This window comes from Nannospalax galili, unplaced genomic scaffold, assembly GCF_000622305.1.
Source record: "Nannospalax galili isolate Female #2095 unplaced genomic scaffold, S.galili_v1.0 scaffold161, whole genome shotgun sequence".
In the NCBI taxonomy this organism is placed as follows: domain Eukaryota; kingdom Metazoa; phylum Chordata; class Mammalia; order Rodentia; family Spalacidae; genus Nannospalax; species Nannospalax galili.
Genome location: NW_008348586.1, coordinates 4347036 through 4367272, shown reverse-complemented (window position 1 = coordinate 4367272; position 20237 = coordinate 4347036). Strand labels below are relative to the sequence as shown.

The following is a 20237-nucleotide window of genomic DNA, read 5'->3' as shown; positions in this document are numbered from 1 at the left end:
GTCCTTAAAACAGTTTACTGACTGAAATATCAAGGAGTTGTACCTGTATGACTCTAGGCATACATGTGAGTTCATGATGCACAGAAATGGTTATAGACTACCACCCATCAATGTAATTATAAGAGAGCATTGACTAAAAACACACATTTCCCTCTGTGCCAATTTCAGCAATGTTAAAAAAGTAAAAGATCACTGGGCATAGTAGCACACGCCTTTAATCCTAGCACTTGGGAGGCAGAGACAGGTGGATCTCTGTGAGTTCAAGGCCAGCCTGGTCTCCATAGCGAATCCAGGCCAGCTGGGACTACAGGGAGACCCTGTCTCAAAAAGACCAAAACAAAAAAAAAGGTAAAAGATCTATCACAACTGGTAAAATATGGTGCTGTTTGTCTTCCTTAGAAAGGTACTACAGTTAAGCCAATAACTAAAACTCATTTTCTCCTGAGGCAGATGAAATAAACCAGGGAGATTATCCCTACTCCCAGCATTTTACTGTAACTCTGTAGGAAGAAAGAGACCTGGGAGAACTTGGGAACTTGTCCTTGGAGAGAAACTGTAAAATAGCCCTGGTGAACAGAACAGAAAAAAAGAAAATAAATAACTACAGTTCCTTACAGTAATGAATTCTGATATTTCACTGCCCTGGATATAATGATTAAACCAACAATGGTATCATTCTGTTTAATGCATCCAATAAAGGTTCCATTAGAAAGCACAGTACACCTAAGGGCAGAAAGTATAGCTCATTAGTGCTCCGCCTGCTTAGCACCTGAGAGGCTCTAGGTTCAAATTCTTACACCAAAAAAGACAAAGAAAGTACAATACCTCTTATGTTACTGCCTTAAAATAATTTGAGCACCCATCAGAATCTGGTTCTATAGAACATCAAAACTGAAATTAGCACTAATAAATGTTATAACCCTAAAAAGTCATCTATTTAAAGTTAAAAGCAGGGAAAATCTTTATAAAGAGTTGAACTTTTAAAGCATTTTTAGTTGTTTTTGTCTTGTTTTGTTTAGTAGAGCTTGGGACTGAACCCAGGACCTTGCCCATGCTAAGCCTGTGCTCTACCAGCCCCACATAAAGATTTTATGAAAGAACTAAACAAATGTTAATCAAAAGAGCAGACTAGTAAATATCAGATATTAACTTAAACATGGGACTTCTTTTGATAAAAGGTTTTCAAAGACCACTCAGGAAGCAGAGGTAGGCAGATCTCTGTCAGTTCAAGGCCAGCCTCGTCTACATAGTGAGTTCTAGGCCAGCTGGGGATACAGGGCGACCCTATCTCAAAAAAACAGGGGGAAAAAAAAATGGTTTTCAAAGACCAATCAAGCATTCAAAACCACTTATGTTTTCATGACTCAACAGAACACAGCTACTTTACATAAACAAATAGAAAACTGCAGGGAAACATAATTTACCTGAGTTTTCTGTGCTAATTCTATGTTCTAAATGAAGGAGGGGAAAAAATAAGACTCTCCTCCTCTACTATTGTATTAACAGTGGTTACACCTCCTAGGTAGTAATTTTTAAATCATATTTTCTTTCTACTTCTACATTTTCAAAAACTACAAAATATGTTTGTAATTAGTAGATTTTAATAAGATTCTCAGTTGAAAATTAAAAGATCTAAAAAAGAAAAAAAGGAGAGAAAAGAAATTAAAAGATATACAAAGAAAAGCAAGATGATTCCAGGCCCACAAAGGCATTAATCTAAAGGGAAAGGAAAACCCCCGTATAGGATAAAGACAAAAGGAATCTTAAAAGCAAGATTAAAAAAGAGAAAGACAAATTGGATCTTTTCACTAATCCCTAGGATTGCTTCTGTTAATCTAGATGCTTCTGATTCTCAAGGTTGAAAGGTAAATGGTATTATTTCTACCACTAAGACAAGGGGTAAAACCCCCAACTGTCCAGTGCATAAGAACATTTAAAGTTTGCCCAATCTCAGGATGGAGAGATGGCTCAGTGGTTAAGAGCACTGCCTACTCTGGCAGAGGATCCAGGTTCGAATTCCAGCACCCACGTGGTGGCTAACAACCATCTGTAACTCCAGTTCCAGGGGATTCAACAACCTCTTCTGACCTCTGTGGACACTGCATGGTATGGGTGAACTTACATGCAGGCAATATACTCATACACATAAAATAAAATGAAATAAAATAAATAATAATAAATTTTTTTTAAAGTTTACCCAATTCTCAGATCACATAATTTTCCCACTTACTTCAAAGACTTGCTGACTGAGCAGCATGAATATGCTAACAGCAACAAAACTGAGTGATGCATAAGATGCAAACTGAAAATTCAAGAAGAGTTTCAAAACACGTATTTAAAAATAGGAGACAGGTATGCTATGTCTACAAATTAATTCAGGAAAAATAAACATTTTTAAATAGCAAAAATATTGGTTCTATTTACAGTTGCATCAGAAAGAATAAAATATTTCTAAATTATAAGCAAGATGACAGAAAGGCTTTTAAAGAATATTTTTTATTTACTTTTTTATGTGCATGAGTGTACCACCTGCATGTATGTAAATGTACCCATGTCATGCAATGCCTGCAGAGATCAGAAGAAGGTGTCAGATCCCCTGGAACTGGAGTTACAGGCAGTTGTTAGCTGCCATATGGGTGCTGGGAACTGAACTGGGGTCCTCTGCAAGAGCAGATAATGCTCTTAAACCGCTGAGCTATCTCTCCAGACCCAACAGAAAGTCTTATACTGTGAAAACAACCTAACATTACTGAAAAGAAATAAGAAACTAAAAAAATAGAAACATACATTCAGGGATCAGAGACAATATTGTTAAAATGTCAATACTACCCACAGCAATCTATACATTGAATGTAAACCCTATCAAAATCCCAAAGAGATCTTTGCAGACATAGAAAAGGCCATCTTAAAATTCATATGGAGTTTTAAATAACTAAAAATGGCCAAAACAACCTTGAAAAAGAAGAACAAACCTCAAGGACTCATACTTTCTTATTTCAAAATTTACCACAAAGTTGTAGCAATCAAAAGTGTGTAGTGCTAGCAGAAAGACAGACACAGATCAATGGAACCTCGGAAAGAAACCTTTGCATGTATGGTCATATGATCTTTGACAAGGGTGTCAAGAACACTCAGTGGGGAAAAGACAAACTGGTTTGTTTGTTTTAATAAACCATGCTAGTAAAATTAGTATCCACATGCAAAAGAATGAAGTTGGTTCTTTACGTAATATTACATACAAAAATTAATCCAAAACATCAAAAACATAAATGTAAGACCTAAAACTATAAAACTCTTACAATAATACAAAAGGGGGTTGGAGAGTTTGCTCAGTTTGTAAAGGCACCCACTGCCAAGACTAATGACCTCAGTTTGAGCCCTAGAACCCACTGATAGAAGAGAAAACCAATTCCTGCAAGTTGCCCTCTGACCTCCACATGCATGCCATGGCATGTGAGTCCACACAAATACACATAATAAATAAATAGATAGATAATAAATAAAAATTTAAATACATAGGCAAAATGCTTGAGTTGAAAATTATTTCTTAGCTTTAACACCAATGACATAGGCAGCACCAACAAAAATTAGACTTCATGAAAATTAACAAATTATGTACATCAAAAGACAGTATCAAAGCCAGGAGTGACACATACACCTGTAATCCCAGTACTCAGGAAGTTAAGAGAGGAGGACCGCACATTCCAAGCCAACCTGGGCTACAGAGTATAATCTTGTCTCAAAAAAAAAAAAAAAGAAAGAGAATTGGGCATGGAGTACATGCAAGCAAGGAAGGAAGGCAACAACATCAACAGCATAAAAACAAAACTACAGAACAAGGGAATGAGAGAAAATATTTTCAAAGCAGACATCTTATAAATTTGAACATCCAGATTATACCAAGAACTCCTCAAACTCAACAAGAAAAACCCAAAACAACAAAAAAACAATTCAGGGGCTGGAAAGTTGGCTCAGAGGTTAAGACCACTTACTGCTCTTGCAGAGGACCCAAGTTCATTTCCCTATACTCACATCAGGTAGCTCACAACTGCCTGTAACTTCTGTTCCAGAGGATCCAGTTCTTCTGGTTTCCACGGGTACCTACACTCATGTGCACATATCCAACACATAATAAATAAAATAATAAAATAATAACATGAAAATAACAATTAACAAATAATAAAAATAATTTTTTTAAATTCAAATGACAAGGGGCTGGAGAGACGGCTCAACAGTTAAGAGTACTGGCTGCTCTTGCAGAGGACCCAGGTTCAATTCCCAGCACTCACATGGTGACTAACCACCATTGTAACTCCAGATCCAGGGAGGATCCGATGCCCTCTTCTGACCTCCATGGGCATTGCATGACACAGGTGCACTTACATAAGTACAGGTAATACACTCCTACATATAAAATAAAAATAAATAAAATATTATTTTAAAAATTCAAATGACCAAAGGGGGACTGGGGAGATGGCTCAAAGTGTTTGCCACACAAGCATGAGGATCTGAGTTCAGATTCCCAGTACCCAATGCAAAAGTAGGTCTATCCCAGTGCTGACGAGGCAGTCTAGATAAATCAGTGAGCATCAGGTTCAGTGAGAGACCATTTCTCAAAACATAAGGTATTTGAGAGCAATTGAAGAAAGCACCTGGCACCAACCTCTGACCTCCACACACATGCATGCACACACACATACATGTATGCAACACACTACATATGTGTTTATGTACGCGTGTGCATGTAAAGGATGGGTAAAATTTCTCCAAAGATATGCAAATGGTCAATAAGCACATGCAAAGATGCTAAGCATCACTAATCATTAGAAAAATGCAAACTGAAACTATAATGAAATTCCATCTCATCCATTAGGGTGGCTAACTGTCAAGAAGCTATTGGCAAGGATGTGGAGAAATCAAACCACTGGCACAGCTGGTGGGAATATAAAAAGGTATAGTCACTATGTAAACTAACACAGCAGGTCCTCAAAATGAAAAAAATATGTATCTAGACCAATAACTCTACTTTTGTGTATATTGCTAAGAAAGTGAAAGCAAGGAGATAAGCAGCATACACTTATGTTCACAGAAATATTATTCACAATGGCTAATGTAGAGATAATCTAAACTTTCATCGACAGAGGAATGGCTAAGCAAAATATGGTGCAGGTATGCAATGTAGCATTATTCAGCCCTACTAAAAAAAATGGTAGCAGGGCCAGGCATGGTGTTAGTATACACCTTTAATCCCAACACCTGGGAGACAGGAGCAGGTGGCTCTCTGTGAGATCAAGGCCAGCCTGGTCTACATAGTGAGTTCCAGGCCAGCTAGGGCTACAGAGAGACCCTGTCTCAAAAACAACAACAACAACAAAAAAAAAAGTGGAAATTCTAAGGCACTACAACAAGGGCATTATGCCAAGTGAAAATAAGCCAGTCACAAAACGATAACTACTATATGATTCCACTTATAGGATTACAGTAATTAAAACCATCAAGAAAGAAAGTAGAATGATGCCAAGGGCTGAGGGGAAAAGAATGGCCAGTTCTTGTTTAATAGAAAAAAGTTACAATTTATAAGATGAAGAGCTACAGAGCCAGAGCCATTAATGGTTCAACAACATTTTGGTCCTATTTAATACCACATAACAGTACATCTAAAACCAGTCAAGGGCTCTTAATGGCTGATGACATGGTGGTCTTCCAAAGGGCCCTATTTCAGATTCCAGCACCCACTTGGCAGCTCACAACTAACTGCCTGTAACTCCAGCTCCAGGGGATCCAATGCCATCTTCTGGACTCTGAGGACACCTGCACATACACACAGACAAACTTTTTTTTAAAAAACTTTTTAAGCCGGGCATGGTGGCGCATGCCTTTAATCCCAGCACTTGGGAGGCAGAGGCAGGCGGATCTTTGTGAGTTCGAGGACAGCCTGGTCTACATAGTGAGTTCCAGGACAGCTGGGGCTACAAGGAGACGCTGTCTCAAAAAAGGCCCCCCCCCCAAAAAAAAAAACTTTAAAAAGGCAAGAGGCTGTACACTGCTTATCCTTGAATAGGACACCTATACTAACTTCTGCCTCCCAAAGCTCAGGGATCATTGCAGGAGAGGATAAAAACTTTAAGAGCCAGAGGTGGTGAATGACCACAGGAAACAGTTTTCCATGCAGTTAGTCAATTACTCATATGAACTCACAGCATCGGTGACAGCACGCACAAGTCCCATGCAAGCTCAAGCTAATCAAAATCCCAGCAGACATGGGAAGTGAGTAAGAAACCCGAACGCAGCCCAAGGAAATCGCAGCTACTGATGGTTGCTGAGAGGGGCAGAGACAGTCTCTTTCAAGAATGGGACTCTTAGTAGGTTAACCAGGCTCCAGTGGATGGACCCATACTGAAGGACATCTGGGGAAGCTAATTAGATGCTGAACCTTATTAAATATATAATAGACTACATTAACAGGTTGGGGGGCAATAAGAGGAGGGGATGTAAATACCATAAAATTATATTTGACTATAAACTGCAAAAATTCAATTAAATAATCATTTTTTAAAAAAACAAAAGGTCAGGATGTGTCAGACATATGATGCATGCCTAGAGAACCCCAGACTTTTGAGGTAGAGGCAGGAGGACTGGCAGTTCAAGACCTGTGATGCTTAATACAGGCCATGCCAGCCTGAGCTATGTAGCAAGACGCTGTTTCAAAATCCTCATCTGTCTGAGTCCAATTTCCAGTACTAAGAAAAAAGCAAATAAAAGATGGTAAATATTATATATATTTTACCACGATAAAAAAATCGAAAAAAAAAAAGTAAAATAGGAAGACTTCTCAAGTTCCAGGCTAACCTGGACTACTTAGCCAGATCCTGCCTCCTACCCCCTCCTCCCCAAAATAGAAAAATAAATAAATAAATCATAAAAAATAATTTGCATAATCTTTCTAAAGTAATTTCACAGTAAGCATTAATAAATCATTTTATCCTAAATTTTTCTCTTTCTTGAAATTTATCAAAAAGAAATAATGTCATAGAAATGTGCCATATTAGAACTGGACAAGTGACAAATGATTAAACTAAGGCAAAAAAAAAAGGAAAGGAGGGTTGGCATCAAACATTGTGCTTGGGCCAGGCTTGGTGGCACACTCCTTTAATTCCAGCACTCGGGAGGCAAAGGCAGGCAGATCTCTGTGAGGCCAGCCTGGTCTACATATCTAGAGAGTTCCAGGCCAGCTGGGGCTACAAAAAAGGAAGGAGGACAGGGAGGGAGGGAGGGAGGGATGGAGGGAGGGAGGGGAGGAAAATGGTGCTGGGACAACTGTGTATACACACAGAGAAATGAAACTGGCTCCCTATCTCAATACCAGTTTAACTATACACCTAATGTAGAAGGCAACGCTACAAAACTTTAAGAAAACAACACAGAAGAACATCTTCATTCCCTTAGGTTGGGAAGAATTTATCAGTATAAAAGCATTAACTATGTAGAAAAAAATAAAAGATTGGACTACATTAAAATTTTAAATGTTATTCAAAAAAGAGAGATGATAAACAGAGTCAAAGAAAATCTGTGCATCACATCTAACTAGCAAAGGATCAGTATCAGATGACTCTCATAAATCAATGAAAAGAGGACTCGGAAGATTTAAAAGCACTTCGGACAAGAAATCCAAAGTGTCAATAAGCACATGAAAAGCAGCACACCCTCACTGGTGATCAGGAAAGATATGACTTCACATCCATCAGGGCAGACTAGGAAAAATGGGCCAGCAAATCTAAGGTTCTATCAAGATGATTTAAAGATCTAAAATTGGATATGGTGTATTAGCTTCTTGGCTAATCTTTATGAAACATTAGAAGGATATCCTGAAATAAATTAGTATCATTTTTCCATTTAATACAAATAAGTCATACCCAGACCTTTAAAATTTTAAGTGACTGGGCTGGAGAGATGGTTCAGCAGTTAAGAGCACTGACTGCTCTTGCAGAGGACTCAAGATTCGATTCCCAGCACCCACATGGCAACTAACAACTAGTTCCAGGGGATCCAACGCCTTCTTCTGACCTCCATAGGCATTGCACGACACAGGTGCAATTACACATATGCAGGCAATACACTCATACACATAAAATATAATAAAATTAAAAAAAAATTTAAGTGACTTTAAATTCACACTATACAAAATGCCAACAGGAAGTCTTTTATTGTTGTTGTTGTTGCTGTCTTCTTGAAACAGGGTCTCCCTGTAGCCCCAGCTGTCCTGGAACTCACTATATAGACCAGGCTAGCCTTGAACTCACAGAGATCTGCCTGCCTCTGCCTCCCAAGTTCTGGGACTACAGGCGTGCGCCACCATGCCCGGCTTACTAAGTCTTTGTGTGTGTGTGTGTGTGTGTGTGTGTGTGTGTTGCCTGCATGTATGTTAAGTGCACCCATGTCATGCAATGCCTGAAAAAGTCAGAAAAGGGCATCGGATTCCCATGTAACTGGAGTTAGGGACAGTTGTTAGCTGTCATGTGAGTGCTGGGAATTGAACCCGGGTCCTCTGCAAGAATAGCCAGTGCTCTTAACCTCTGAGTCGTCTCTCCAGCCCCAAATAATTATTTTTACAATAAAAATTTTAAAGACTATTTTGACTTCTAGTGTTTCTTTAAAACTGTGATGGTTAAAAAATATATACAAAAATAAATGAAATTTATTAACTTGCTCACACTTTTCAAGCCAAAACATAACAAAAATGGGTAGAAGGGAGAGAGCAATGGAGGAGAGAGGGAAGGAAAAGAGAGGATTGATTCAAATAACTTTCCTTTAAAAAAATTTAAAAAAGACATTCTTATTAGCAAATATTCCAGCACTAATTTATAGGAAGAAGTGTGAGCCAATAAGCTGATAAACTAGCAAAGCTATTTTACAAAACAGATTAAAAAAAAAAACAAGAAAAAGCTAAATACTGTTTTACTTTTTGTATGAGCATTCTGTAGTTATATCCACAGAGGCAAAGAGAGGCTACTGCAAACACAGGCACATAAAGCAACTGCCCTGCTTTGAGCATTTTTCTTCTCATAATCCACAGATTATCCACCTACAAACTTCTAAACACAAATCATTTATAAGAAAAAGAATTCAGTAGAGGTCAAATTAGTATCTTCCATTAAAATTTCTTCTGAAAGCTGGGCATGGTGGGTGGTGCATGCCGTTAGTCCCAGCACTGGGGAGGCAGAGGCAGGTGGGACTCTGTAGGATTAAGTTTGGTCTATATAGCAGTTCTAGGCCAGATTGGACTACAGAAAAAATAAATAAATAAATAAATAAATAGGAGGGAAAAGAAAGAAAATTGTTCTGAATTTTAAAAAACAAACTTTTCTTTTTTTAGTACATAAAAGTAGGTTTTTATAATGACAATACAACGCTTTATGCAGTAACAGTAAGAACATCTTATATTCAAGCAGCAGCAGACCTTGGCCTTCTCAACAGTAACAAACTTAGAATTAACTATTTCTCTGCGTTGGAAAAAGAACCAGGTAAATTTGTGTGTATGCATGTTAATGTTATGCAGGTACATGTGCATGTACACGTGTGCCTGTGTGTTGGAGACCAGTGAACAACCCTAGCTGTTGTTCCTCAGGCACTGTTCACCTAGATTTTGAATCATGGTTTCAAACTGGCCTGAAACTCATCAATTATATCAGGCTGGCTAGCCAGTGGTCTGCCTATTTCCATTTTTCCAGCACTAGGATTACAAGTGTGTATCACCATACCCAGGTTTTTTTTACATGGGTTCAGGGGGATTGAACTCAGGTCTTTGAAAGTACTTTACTGAGTTATCAACCCAGCCTGAGGTGGGCAAATTGAAACACAGGTTCACAAAAAAAAAAAAAAAAAAAAAAAAAAAAGGAAAACAGAGCAATATATCACTTAACTGGAAGACTACATCACACAAACAATAACTCTCCAGTTACAGAATACAGTTTAAAAGTTAACCTCTGCCATCAACTTTAAATGAAAGTTCAAAAGCTTTAAAATTTTGCCAGAAAATACATTACGAAAGAATCCACTAAATTCAATAGCATTTCCAAATGTCAAAGAAGAATTAATCAACCTAAGTAGACAACTGAAAGAAATAAGGGTAAATAATAACTGAAAGAATATAGGGAGAATAGAGGATGAATATGAGCCAGGTGTGCTGATCCATATCTACATAAAAATGTCATAACACTAAATATAGTATTAATAATAATACTAAGTGTCTGTGATGACACGAGGCAACTCAGAAAATTCTCACATATAGTTTGAATGTGTCCCTCAAACCTCATGTGCTAGAAACTTAATCCCCAAACTCCTATGTTGTGCTAGATAGTTTTAGTTGTCAACTTTACTGACACATGTGGGTAGAGGGAGCCTCAACTGGGGAATTGTCTCCATTGAACTGGACTGTGGCCATGTCTGTGGGGTATTTTCTTGATTTTTGAGAGATATGGGAGGGCCCAGCCCACAATGGGCTGGTGCCACCCCAGGCAGGTCGTTCTGTATTGTGTAAGAAAGCAGGGGCCAGGGGAGCAAGCCAGTAAACAGCATTCCTCCATGGCCTGTGCTCCAGCTCCTAACTCCAGGTTCCTGCCCTGAGTTCCTACCTTGGGCTCCCTGTGAACTGTGATGTAAGATGTAAGCCAAATAAACTCTTTCCTCCCCAAGCTGGTATTGGTCAGTGTATTTTGTCACAGCAATGAAGAAACAAACTTCAACTAGAACATATGTTAATTATTTGGAGGTGGGACTTTGGGGCAGTAAATGGATCATAAGGGCTCTGCCACAATCATGCTTCAGATCATTTTGTCATGTCTAAGAAGTTCCCTTACACACATTAGTAGTCAATCCCTGCTCCTATAACCAGACCCCATTAATGGATTAATGAGCCATTGAAAGGGTAGTTTAGTTATAAAAGCAAACTCTGCACACTTACTGTCTCCATGTGATATTCCTTGTCATATTATGATGCAACAAGAAGGCCCTCACCAGATGTTGAACAGATGTTGTGTCAAGCTCTTGGATGACCCTGCCTCCAGGACCATGAGCCAAATAAACGTCTATTCTTTATAAATTATTCGGTCCATGGCACTCAGTTATAGCAATATAAAAATGGCCTAAAATATATCTAATATCCTCCTCATCAGAGTGCAAATTGACACACTTTGGAAAACTGGTGGTATCTTCTAAAGCTATAAAAATATATATGCTATAACCCAAGAAAATCTATCCCTTGGTATAATTCCAACAGAAATGAATAATGATGGACACTAAAATAAATGTACAAGACTGCTTATGAGGCCAGGCTTGGTGGCAAAGGCCTGCAATCTCAGTACTTGGGAAGTAGAGGCAGGAAGACTGCAAATTTAAGGCCAGTCTGGGCTACAAATTCTAGGCTAGTCTGGACTAACCCTCTATCTTGAGAAACAGCTCAGTGGTTAAAGGACTTGCACGCAAGCATAAAGACCCAGGTTCAGATCCCCAGAACCCTATGTAAATGCCAGGTGGGCATGGTGGCCTGCATGTAATTCCAGAACTGGGAAAGGGAGCAAACCAGCTAGGCAGAGTAGCCCAATCAACAAGTCTGAATTCAAATAAGAGACCCTGCCTCAATGAAAAAAGGAAGAGAGCAATCAAGGAAGACTCAAAGTAAACCTCGAACCTCTTATGCAGGCATATGTACACACACACACACACACACACACACACACACACACACACAGAGGTGCCCACACATATGCAAACATGAATATACACATGCATACAACACATATACATGAGAAAAAAACATAGATTAGTCTTATTAGTAATATGCAAAAAAGTAAAAGCAATCCAAGTGCCTACCAAAGGAAGAATGGATTGTAAACCATAGCCTTTCCAAAAATACAATACTATAGGAAAAGATCAAATGACTACTACACGAAACATGAGTAAATCTCATTCACATGGTATCAAAAACATAGCCTTAATCAAAAACTGCATCTAATACATTTATATCAAGCCCCAAACACAACAGTAATAAAAATGGTAGTCCACAGAAGAGATAAAGCAGTTTTGACTAGTATACTGATGGGGGGGGAAGACAGAGAGAAAGAGAGAGACAGAGATTTAGTAGCTAGATTTAATAGGTTTTGGGATCAGCAAGAAGGCTCAGCAAGTAGAGGTGCTTTGTGTGCAGGCCTGACAACGTGAGTTCAATCTCTGGATCCCCCAAAATGGCAGAAAACCAACTCAGGAGTTGACCTCCACACATACACTCTGGCATATAGACCTGTGCTCAAACACATACACTCCAAAAAATTAGTAAATTAATTAAAATTTAAACAAGTTCTGGTGTCTGGGTGAGGTGGGTAAAGAACCAGACATAAAATGGAAGGGGAAATGACAGTTGGAGTTGGTGTTTAAGCAGTGATGGGAAGAATGGCAAGAGCATGGTGGAGAGGAAGGATGGTAGGCGGGCCAACCAGAACGAAGTGTGTATGAAAATGCCATAGGGAAACCTGCCTCTTTGTAAGCTAATTAAAAAATGAAATATTGGGGCTGGAGAGATGGCTCAGCAGTTAAAAAGCACTGGCTGCTCTTGCAGAGGACCCGGTTTCGATTCCCAGCACCCACATGGCAGCTAACAACCATCCGTAACTCCAGTTTCAGGAGATCCAATATCCTCTTCTGACCACCTTGGACAATGCACGACACAGATACACTTCCATACATGCATGCAATACACTCATATACATAAAAGAAAAATACTAAATATTTTGTATTAAAAAACAAAAAATGAAATAAAATCGCTTGGCTTGGTGGCACGCACCTTTAATCCCAGCACATTGGAGACAGAGGCAGGCAGATCTCTATGAGATTGAGGTCAGCCTGATCTACATAGTGAGAGTGAGTTCCAGTCGAAACTTGTCTCAAAAAGGAAAAAAAAAAAAAAAAACACAAAATAAGAAAAGCAAACAAACATGAAAATTAAAAAATTTAAAAATAAATATCTTCTAGAAGGCCAGAAAGAGGCAGGAGAATCTAGAGTTCAAGGTCTTACATTGTTCTAAATAAAGCAGCGAACAAGACCACTAGATCTCTGGCTTCTGCAAACACAGACAGAGATGGTACATTTTGCTAAGCTAATTAATTATGCTAAGTAATTTCAACTCAAAGTCACTGCCAGCCACATAAATTACTGTCACTGAGCCTAGAATCCCAGCACTCAAGAGGCTAAGGCAGGAGAATTGCCACAAGCTTACGGCCAATCTGACCTATATAAGCAAGTTGTAGAGTTGGAGGATGATCTTTGAATACAGACATAACTGCATTTAGATGGTAACTAAGCCATGGGAGAAAATGGTTCTCACAGAAAAGAAGGCAAGGGAACCAGGGCTGGTAGTACAGGCCTGCAACCCAGCATTTGAGGCAGAATCAAAAGTACTGCACACAAAGGCAGCCTCACTGACACCATGAGTTCTGGGCCTCCAAAGCTACAGATTAAAAAAAGAAAAGAAGAGAAGAGAAGAGAAGAGGGGAGGGGAGGGGAGGGGAGGGGAAAGGGATAGAGAGGGAAGGAGGGAAGGATTTATACCCAAATCTTGGGAATCTTAACATTTAAATGTCCAAAAGCAGAAGAGCTAGCAAAGGAGTCTGAAGAGCCAACACAGAAAAAGGGGGAGAAGATCAAGGGTGCAGTGACCTAAAAGCCAGCAGATAGGTTTAAAAAGGATCCCAAAGAATGGTCAAGTGTGTCAACAGCTCCTGAGGCATCAAGTAGGCTATTAAGTATCCACTGAATTTAGAGACGGGAGAATCTTAGAACCATGACCAGAGCTATTGCAAGAAGGGGCTGAAACTGTCAAATAAATAATATAAGAAAACGTCATGGAAGTAAAGGACATGAGCCTTTGAACTGAAAGGATTAAGAGTCCATCAAAATAAAAGGGAGAGAACTGTACATGTATATGCTAATATGGCATTAATAGTATAATAGTAAATGACTAGTTATGGAATTATATAATGGAATACCATGCAACAATGAAAATGAACAAGCCATAGCTCTAGGTGATAACAAAGATTGACATAACAATCATAATGTTGATTGAGAAGACCCTCAGAATACACTCAATATGATCAGTATGATTCTATTTTTATTTTATATATCAAATCTTAAAAGCTCTGAAGAGAAAAAGATTACGAAGAATCGGGAAACAAAACGGCATCAGACTTTCAACATCAACATTTGAAGCCAAAAGACAATGAATGGAACAAAATCAGAAAAATCCTAATTCTTGAGGGTTGTTTTGTTTTGTTTTGACAGGGTCTTCCTAGCTAGTCCCAGCCTCCCTGGAGACCAGGCCAGCCTTCATCTCACTGAGATCCACCTGCCTCTGCCTCTGCCTCCTGAGGGCTGGGATTAAAGGCACAAGGCACCAAAAATCCTAATTCTTAAAAATTGTAGGAAAGCCAGTTTGGAACTAGAATTCTACACACTAAGCACAAAATTAGAAAAAAGAGATATTCCAACAGGCAAAGTCTTTAAAATGTACTTTCCATGGATTCTTTCTCAGAGGCTACTAAAGAACGTACATTAAAACCAAAGAGGAAATCAAAAAACAAGGACACTTTTGAAGTAGTTAGTGCTTCCAAAACATCAAGGAAGAACCCATTATTGAGAAAAGACCTAAACTGGGATAAAAATGTAAACGTAGATGGGAAGACTCAATATCAAAAAAATGTTGATTTTCTCAATGTCAGTTTATAAATTCAATAAAATCACTCCAAAAAAGGACAATATTTTTCTGAAATTTAATCAAGGTATTTCTAAAACATACATGGAGTGCTGACAATGCTATGATGTCAGAGAAGCACTAGCTAGAAAGTTTTACTACAGAAGACCACATAGACAAAAAGTTTGCCGAATGAAAACCAAGTATATTTTTTAGCCAGCGACTACAGTAGGCAATCCATTCCCAAGTGCAGTTAGCAGGTGCACTCAGGCTCATGCTGACCCGTTCTCAAGACAATGGGGGACCTGCTGACATGTTCCCACCCCCTGGGCCAACTCTCTTAATTTCAGAGACTAGAGTCAGCCTAGACTTTAACATGGTGTAGCTATGGTCAAGAAGGTGCCTTATCACAAGGACCAGAAATATACTAGACAATACTGAAGAAAATAAGAGGAAGTATCACTCTAGCAAGAAGCTACTTTAATGCTTTCCTGATTAAGATGGTGAGAACAGGAATGGACAGACCAATAAAGAAATTAAAAACTGCAAAAGGACATGCTATACAGCAGACCAGACTCGGCAGAGCAGTAAGATACACCCTTTCCTTAAGGAAAAAAAAATCTGAATGGTTCTGGAACAAGCAAGTATTCATGAGGGAGAAAAACTGGATATCAACCTGACACCATACATACATAAAAAAAATCTAGTCCATGTGAATTGTGCACTTGTTAGAGGTAAAATTCTAAAGCTTTTGGATGATAAAAAATTATCTTCATGATCTTGGTTTAGGAAAGAATGTCTTAAACATAAAAAGCACTAGCTAGAAAAGAAAAACTAAAATTGTGCTATACTAACATCAGGAATTTTATCAGTAAAGACGCTAAAGTGAGAATGAAAAGACACAATACCACAACCAGCAGAGGGTTAAAATTCAAAACGTACATACACGAGGGTTTATATACCTGAACATGCAGGTATGTAACATACCTACAAATGCAGACACAAACAAGAAAATGGCATTAATAGGAAAATAAAGAGGAGGATGGAATGCGAAAGAAAAAAATTACCAATAAACACACAAAAAAGAATTTATCAATAATCAGAAAAGGTAAATATAATACAACATCAGATGGTAAAAAATTCTGACAATACCAAATGTTGACAACAGTGAAGAGCAAGGAGTGGGTGTGGTGGTGCACAACTTTACTGGGGAGGCAGAGGCAGGTGGAGCTCTGTGAGATCAAGGCCAGCCTGGTCTACATAGCAAGTTCCAGGCCAGGTGGGGTTTATAAAGTGGTTTAATAGTAAGAATATAAAATGGTTTAAATTAGTTTGGCATCAACCAGTAAAATTAAAGTTATCTACTCTAGAAAAGCAAATTCCACTGCTGAGTGAAGTCTTAGTAACGTGTCCCAGCATTTTGTTAACAGAAACAACCAATTGGAATCAACCAATATGTCCATTAGTAGTAAATTATATAATGGAATGCTATGCAGCAATGAAAATGAACTAACTATAACTCTGGGTAATAACAAAGCAGATTCTAAAGAAGACATATAGAATATACTCAATATGACCAAATGACTCTATTTTTATAAAGTTCAAGTACATACAAAGCTGTTTATGTTCAAATATGCACACCCAGAGAGTAAACTACAAAGCAAATAAATGAATAACTTAAAGGAAGTTCAAGGTGCTAAAAGAATTTCTTGACCTTGATGTTAATGTAAACTTAATCATCTGCTAAATGTATATATATGCTTCTGTATTTTTTCAAAGACTTATTTTTATTTTTTATTTAAGTGTATGTGTGTTTGTCTATTTGAGTGTATGCCACATGAGTGCAGGTGCCTCTGGAGGCCAGAAGAGGGTACTGGATCTCTTGAAGCTGGATTACATGTGGTTGTGAGCTGCCCAGTGTGGGAACTGGGAGCCGAACTTGTGTCCTCTGGAACAGCAAACAGCGCTGTTAACAGCTGAGGCATTGCTCTAGTCCATGTTTCTGTATTTTTTCAATACAAAAATTAAATAGTTCACTACTTTTTAAAGGGCGCATGCCTATCAGTTGTCATGGGAATCACTTTCAACCAACACAGTCAGGACTCAGCTACAACTGCTCTAGCAGCTAAAACACTTTTCTAGATAAGCAATTCAATGCATGCTTTTATGTTATTCTCTGATAAAATAGCATGAAAGATACTACATATCCTCCTTTATATCAAAATAAGACTACATTAAAAAGAAAATAAATTCAAAATAATGATTTTTCAGGCAAGGATGTCACTATGTTAGAACAGGATAAAGCTGGCCTGAGTGGAGGGGATACAACTAAGATGGTGGAAAGCCGATTCATATAAACTAACTGCACGCAATTTCCTAGTTACAATTTAATCTTTTAACAGTTACCAATTTCCATTAGCAAATGATAGCTAGCATCAAGTTTTAAAATCATTTTCTAGTGCACACTGCCTATATATACTAAGTTCTAATAGCTTTCTCCCCACGTAAGAAAATTGATAATTTCTCTCATATAAATTTACAACTTGCAGGGAACCCTAAAAAACAAGTATTTTAAGAAGAAAAAAGACAAAAAGGTCAGATAAGTTTAAACAAATTTTTCTTTGTAAAATAGCCTCATACACAACTCCTCAGAAACAAATGCAAAGAACCCAAGTTCTATACTCCTATACTGAAACATAATTAAGCCCACAGAACTTACACCAGGAACAGTTAGGTAGTGTTGAACTACATGAACTTACTGGCTAATTTTTCAGAAATTTTCAACTGCTGTCGAAACAGAATGACACATTACACTCTGCAGAGTGAAATCACACAATCTGCGTGTGCCATGGAAACCAAGAAACAGCTGGTTATCTTTGGAGTCCCTTTTTCTATCCCAGCCCACATTTTGCTTCTGACTTCTAAATGTAATAACAGTAATGTCTACCAGTCATTGAAGCCCTTCTAGGAACCTCTAGGAATGTTAGTTTTACTATTTCCTCTGTATATATTGAGAAGTAGGCCTTCCAAAGAGAAAAGTCAGTCATAGAACAAATAGGTAACTTACCCAAGGTCACAGACTGCTGTAGAGTGAGGGAGCAAGAAATACACTGGTATCAGAGCACATGCTCCTAGTAGTATGCTGTTTATAGTTGATGAAATGTATTCACACCACAAATCTGTCCTTAACCCACCACCACCTTCTCACTACAAGATCCCAGATGCCTTGTGGATTTTTGCCTTTCCTTAACAACTGCATATTCAAAGACTGTTAATAGGGGAAGAGATCTAAAGAAACATTTATGGAAATCTATGGTTTTACAACTAAGAAAATAGAAGTCCAGGAGGTAATTATTTTGTCCAAGAGCACTAAAACATAACTCTTCCCTTGAGTGGTTCCCACCACACTAAACACCCTTCCAATCACGCATTAAATTGGCAAGCTTTTGCTGAAACCATACTCTACGCTCCGCATAAGCATTCAAGTCTATTTACCTACTTTCAATAGCATTCATGTGAAAGGAACATCTGAAGGTGGAGTCTGAAATAGACTCACCTAGTTCAATGAATATGTAAAGAAATGCATATACTAACAAATGGACAACCTAAATCTAAAACTTTAGGCCCTTATTATGTAAATACGAAAACATCAAATACAGTATGTGACAAGTGCTATGGTAGACACGTGAACAAGATGTTCTAAAAGCACTCAGCAAAGTAGTATTTTAGACTGCACAAAGAATGGGGACCGGGATGCGGACAAAATAAGTTCAGAGCATGCATTACACGACAAACCACAATGATGCTGAGGAAGTGGGGAAAATTCTGTCATTTCTACAAGAGATGCTAACGTTAAAATTAAAAATAAAAGACCTGAGTCGAGGTCTAGACTTAATCACACGGCTTTGAACAATTTCTGAGCCTCAGTGTCCCTCCACAAAATGACCTGCCACTTCCCAGTATTATTATGGGAGCCAAACTATGTGGAACTGAAAATCTTGTATTTAGAGACAGGAGAGATGGCTCAGCAGACAAGAGCACTTGCTACTCTCCCAGAGGCCCCTGGTTCAGTTCCCAGCACTCACACAGCAGCTCACAACCACCTATAACTTCAGTTCCAGACAATCCTACACACTCTTCTGGTCCCTGCAGGCTCCTACACACAATATTGCACATAAACTCACCCAGGAGTCGCATGCATGCACATACGTAAAAAAATAAATCTGTTTTTCAGAAAGTCTTGTATTTGTTTTCACTTCTAGGCAACCTTGTGGGTCCTTCCCCTAAACTGTGTCTCATAAAAACCTCACCCTTCAGGAAGCAAATATTCCAATGACATCATTCACAAGCTTCCTAGGACAGTGTAAACTATTAACATTAATACCTTCACACATTGAAACATCAAACGTCTATTGAAATAAATATGTAGGCTGGAGAGATGGCTCAGCAGGTACAAGCACCGGCTGCTCTTAATGAAGACCTGGGTTTCATTTCCAGCACCCACATGGCAGCTAACAACAGTCCATAATTCCATTTCCAGGGGATCCAAAGCCCTCTTCTTACTGCGAGCAATGTAGGACACGTGTGCACTTACACACATGCAGGCAATATACTCATACACATAAACTAAACTATTTTTTATATATGGATTTTAATTCCTCAAGCACTGATATTGCCTTCTTAGCCAATGCTTATATTTATAAACTAGTATGAAATCCAGGTTTTGCTCTGGAAATTTTCTATCATAAATTCCATTCCATGGTATAAGGTGTGGCCAAGCAAAACTCAAGAATAGACTGCAAGCGGGCAACCACTTTGCTCTGATCCTACACTGGTTACATGTTAACTATAGATATTACCAATGACGTGCCCTAGTCTCCAAAAAGTAAACTGGGGTACAAACAGGCATGCAAATGTAGTTAGTAAATAAACATAAATACACAGAAAAGCGTACTGAGCTTCTGATTTTAAAATACAAGGGAGCCAAAAGCGCCTGCCCCTCCCATTAAATTACACTCATTTCTTTTGAAGTTTGAGAGAGCAGACGGTACAACCATCACTCTTTTAACTGCATCCAGGCCCCACAGTCTTCAACCATCAGCCCTACCGTCTGAGCTACTCCTTGCAGGATGCGAGAAAGTTCCAACGTACAAAGTCAAAAGGCCGGGAGAGAACAGGAAAGGGACAGGGGGAGCAAGAAGTCCTCGTGCCACTCCGGGCCAGTGGCTGTTTCATCTCCCAGGCGCCAACTTCCCGTTTTTTCCCTCTTACCTTGTACACTTTCCCAAAGGCTCCGTCGCCCAATTCTCCTATAATTTCCCAAAACTCTTCGGGATTCAGGTCCCTCTTCACGTGCTCGTACTGCTTCTTCTTCTTCTCGCTCCCCAACTTGAAGATCTTACGGAAATTGAAGAAGGACATTTTGCTTCCCCAAGACTGTCCCTTGCACAAAAAGGACTAGAAACAATAAAACGCAAAGTTTGCGGAGCGTCCTCCCCC

The 20237-nt window shown here is 38.7% G+C and overlaps 1 protein-coding gene across 4 annotated transcripts in view; it reads right to left on the bottom strand.

Annotated features, from left to right (window-relative positions):
- The window catches only part of Slk (STE20 like kinase), a 65353-nt gene extending 45122 nt beyond the window's left edge, over positions 1 to 20231 (bottom strand). For 3 of the 4 annotated variants that reach the window (XM_017801236.2, XM_008845699.3, XM_017801237.2), the window contains exon 1: positions 20010 to 20231. In XM_017801236.2, the coding sequence (XP_017656725.1) occupies positions 20010 to 20159 (150 nt within the window). In that variant the 5' untranslated portion in view covers positions 20160 to 20231. The remainder of the gene's footprint in view (positions 1 to 20009) is intronic. The other variant, XM_008845700.3, reaches the window with a different exon arrangement.
- Between the last annotated feature and the right edge of the window lie 6 nt (positions 20232 to 20237).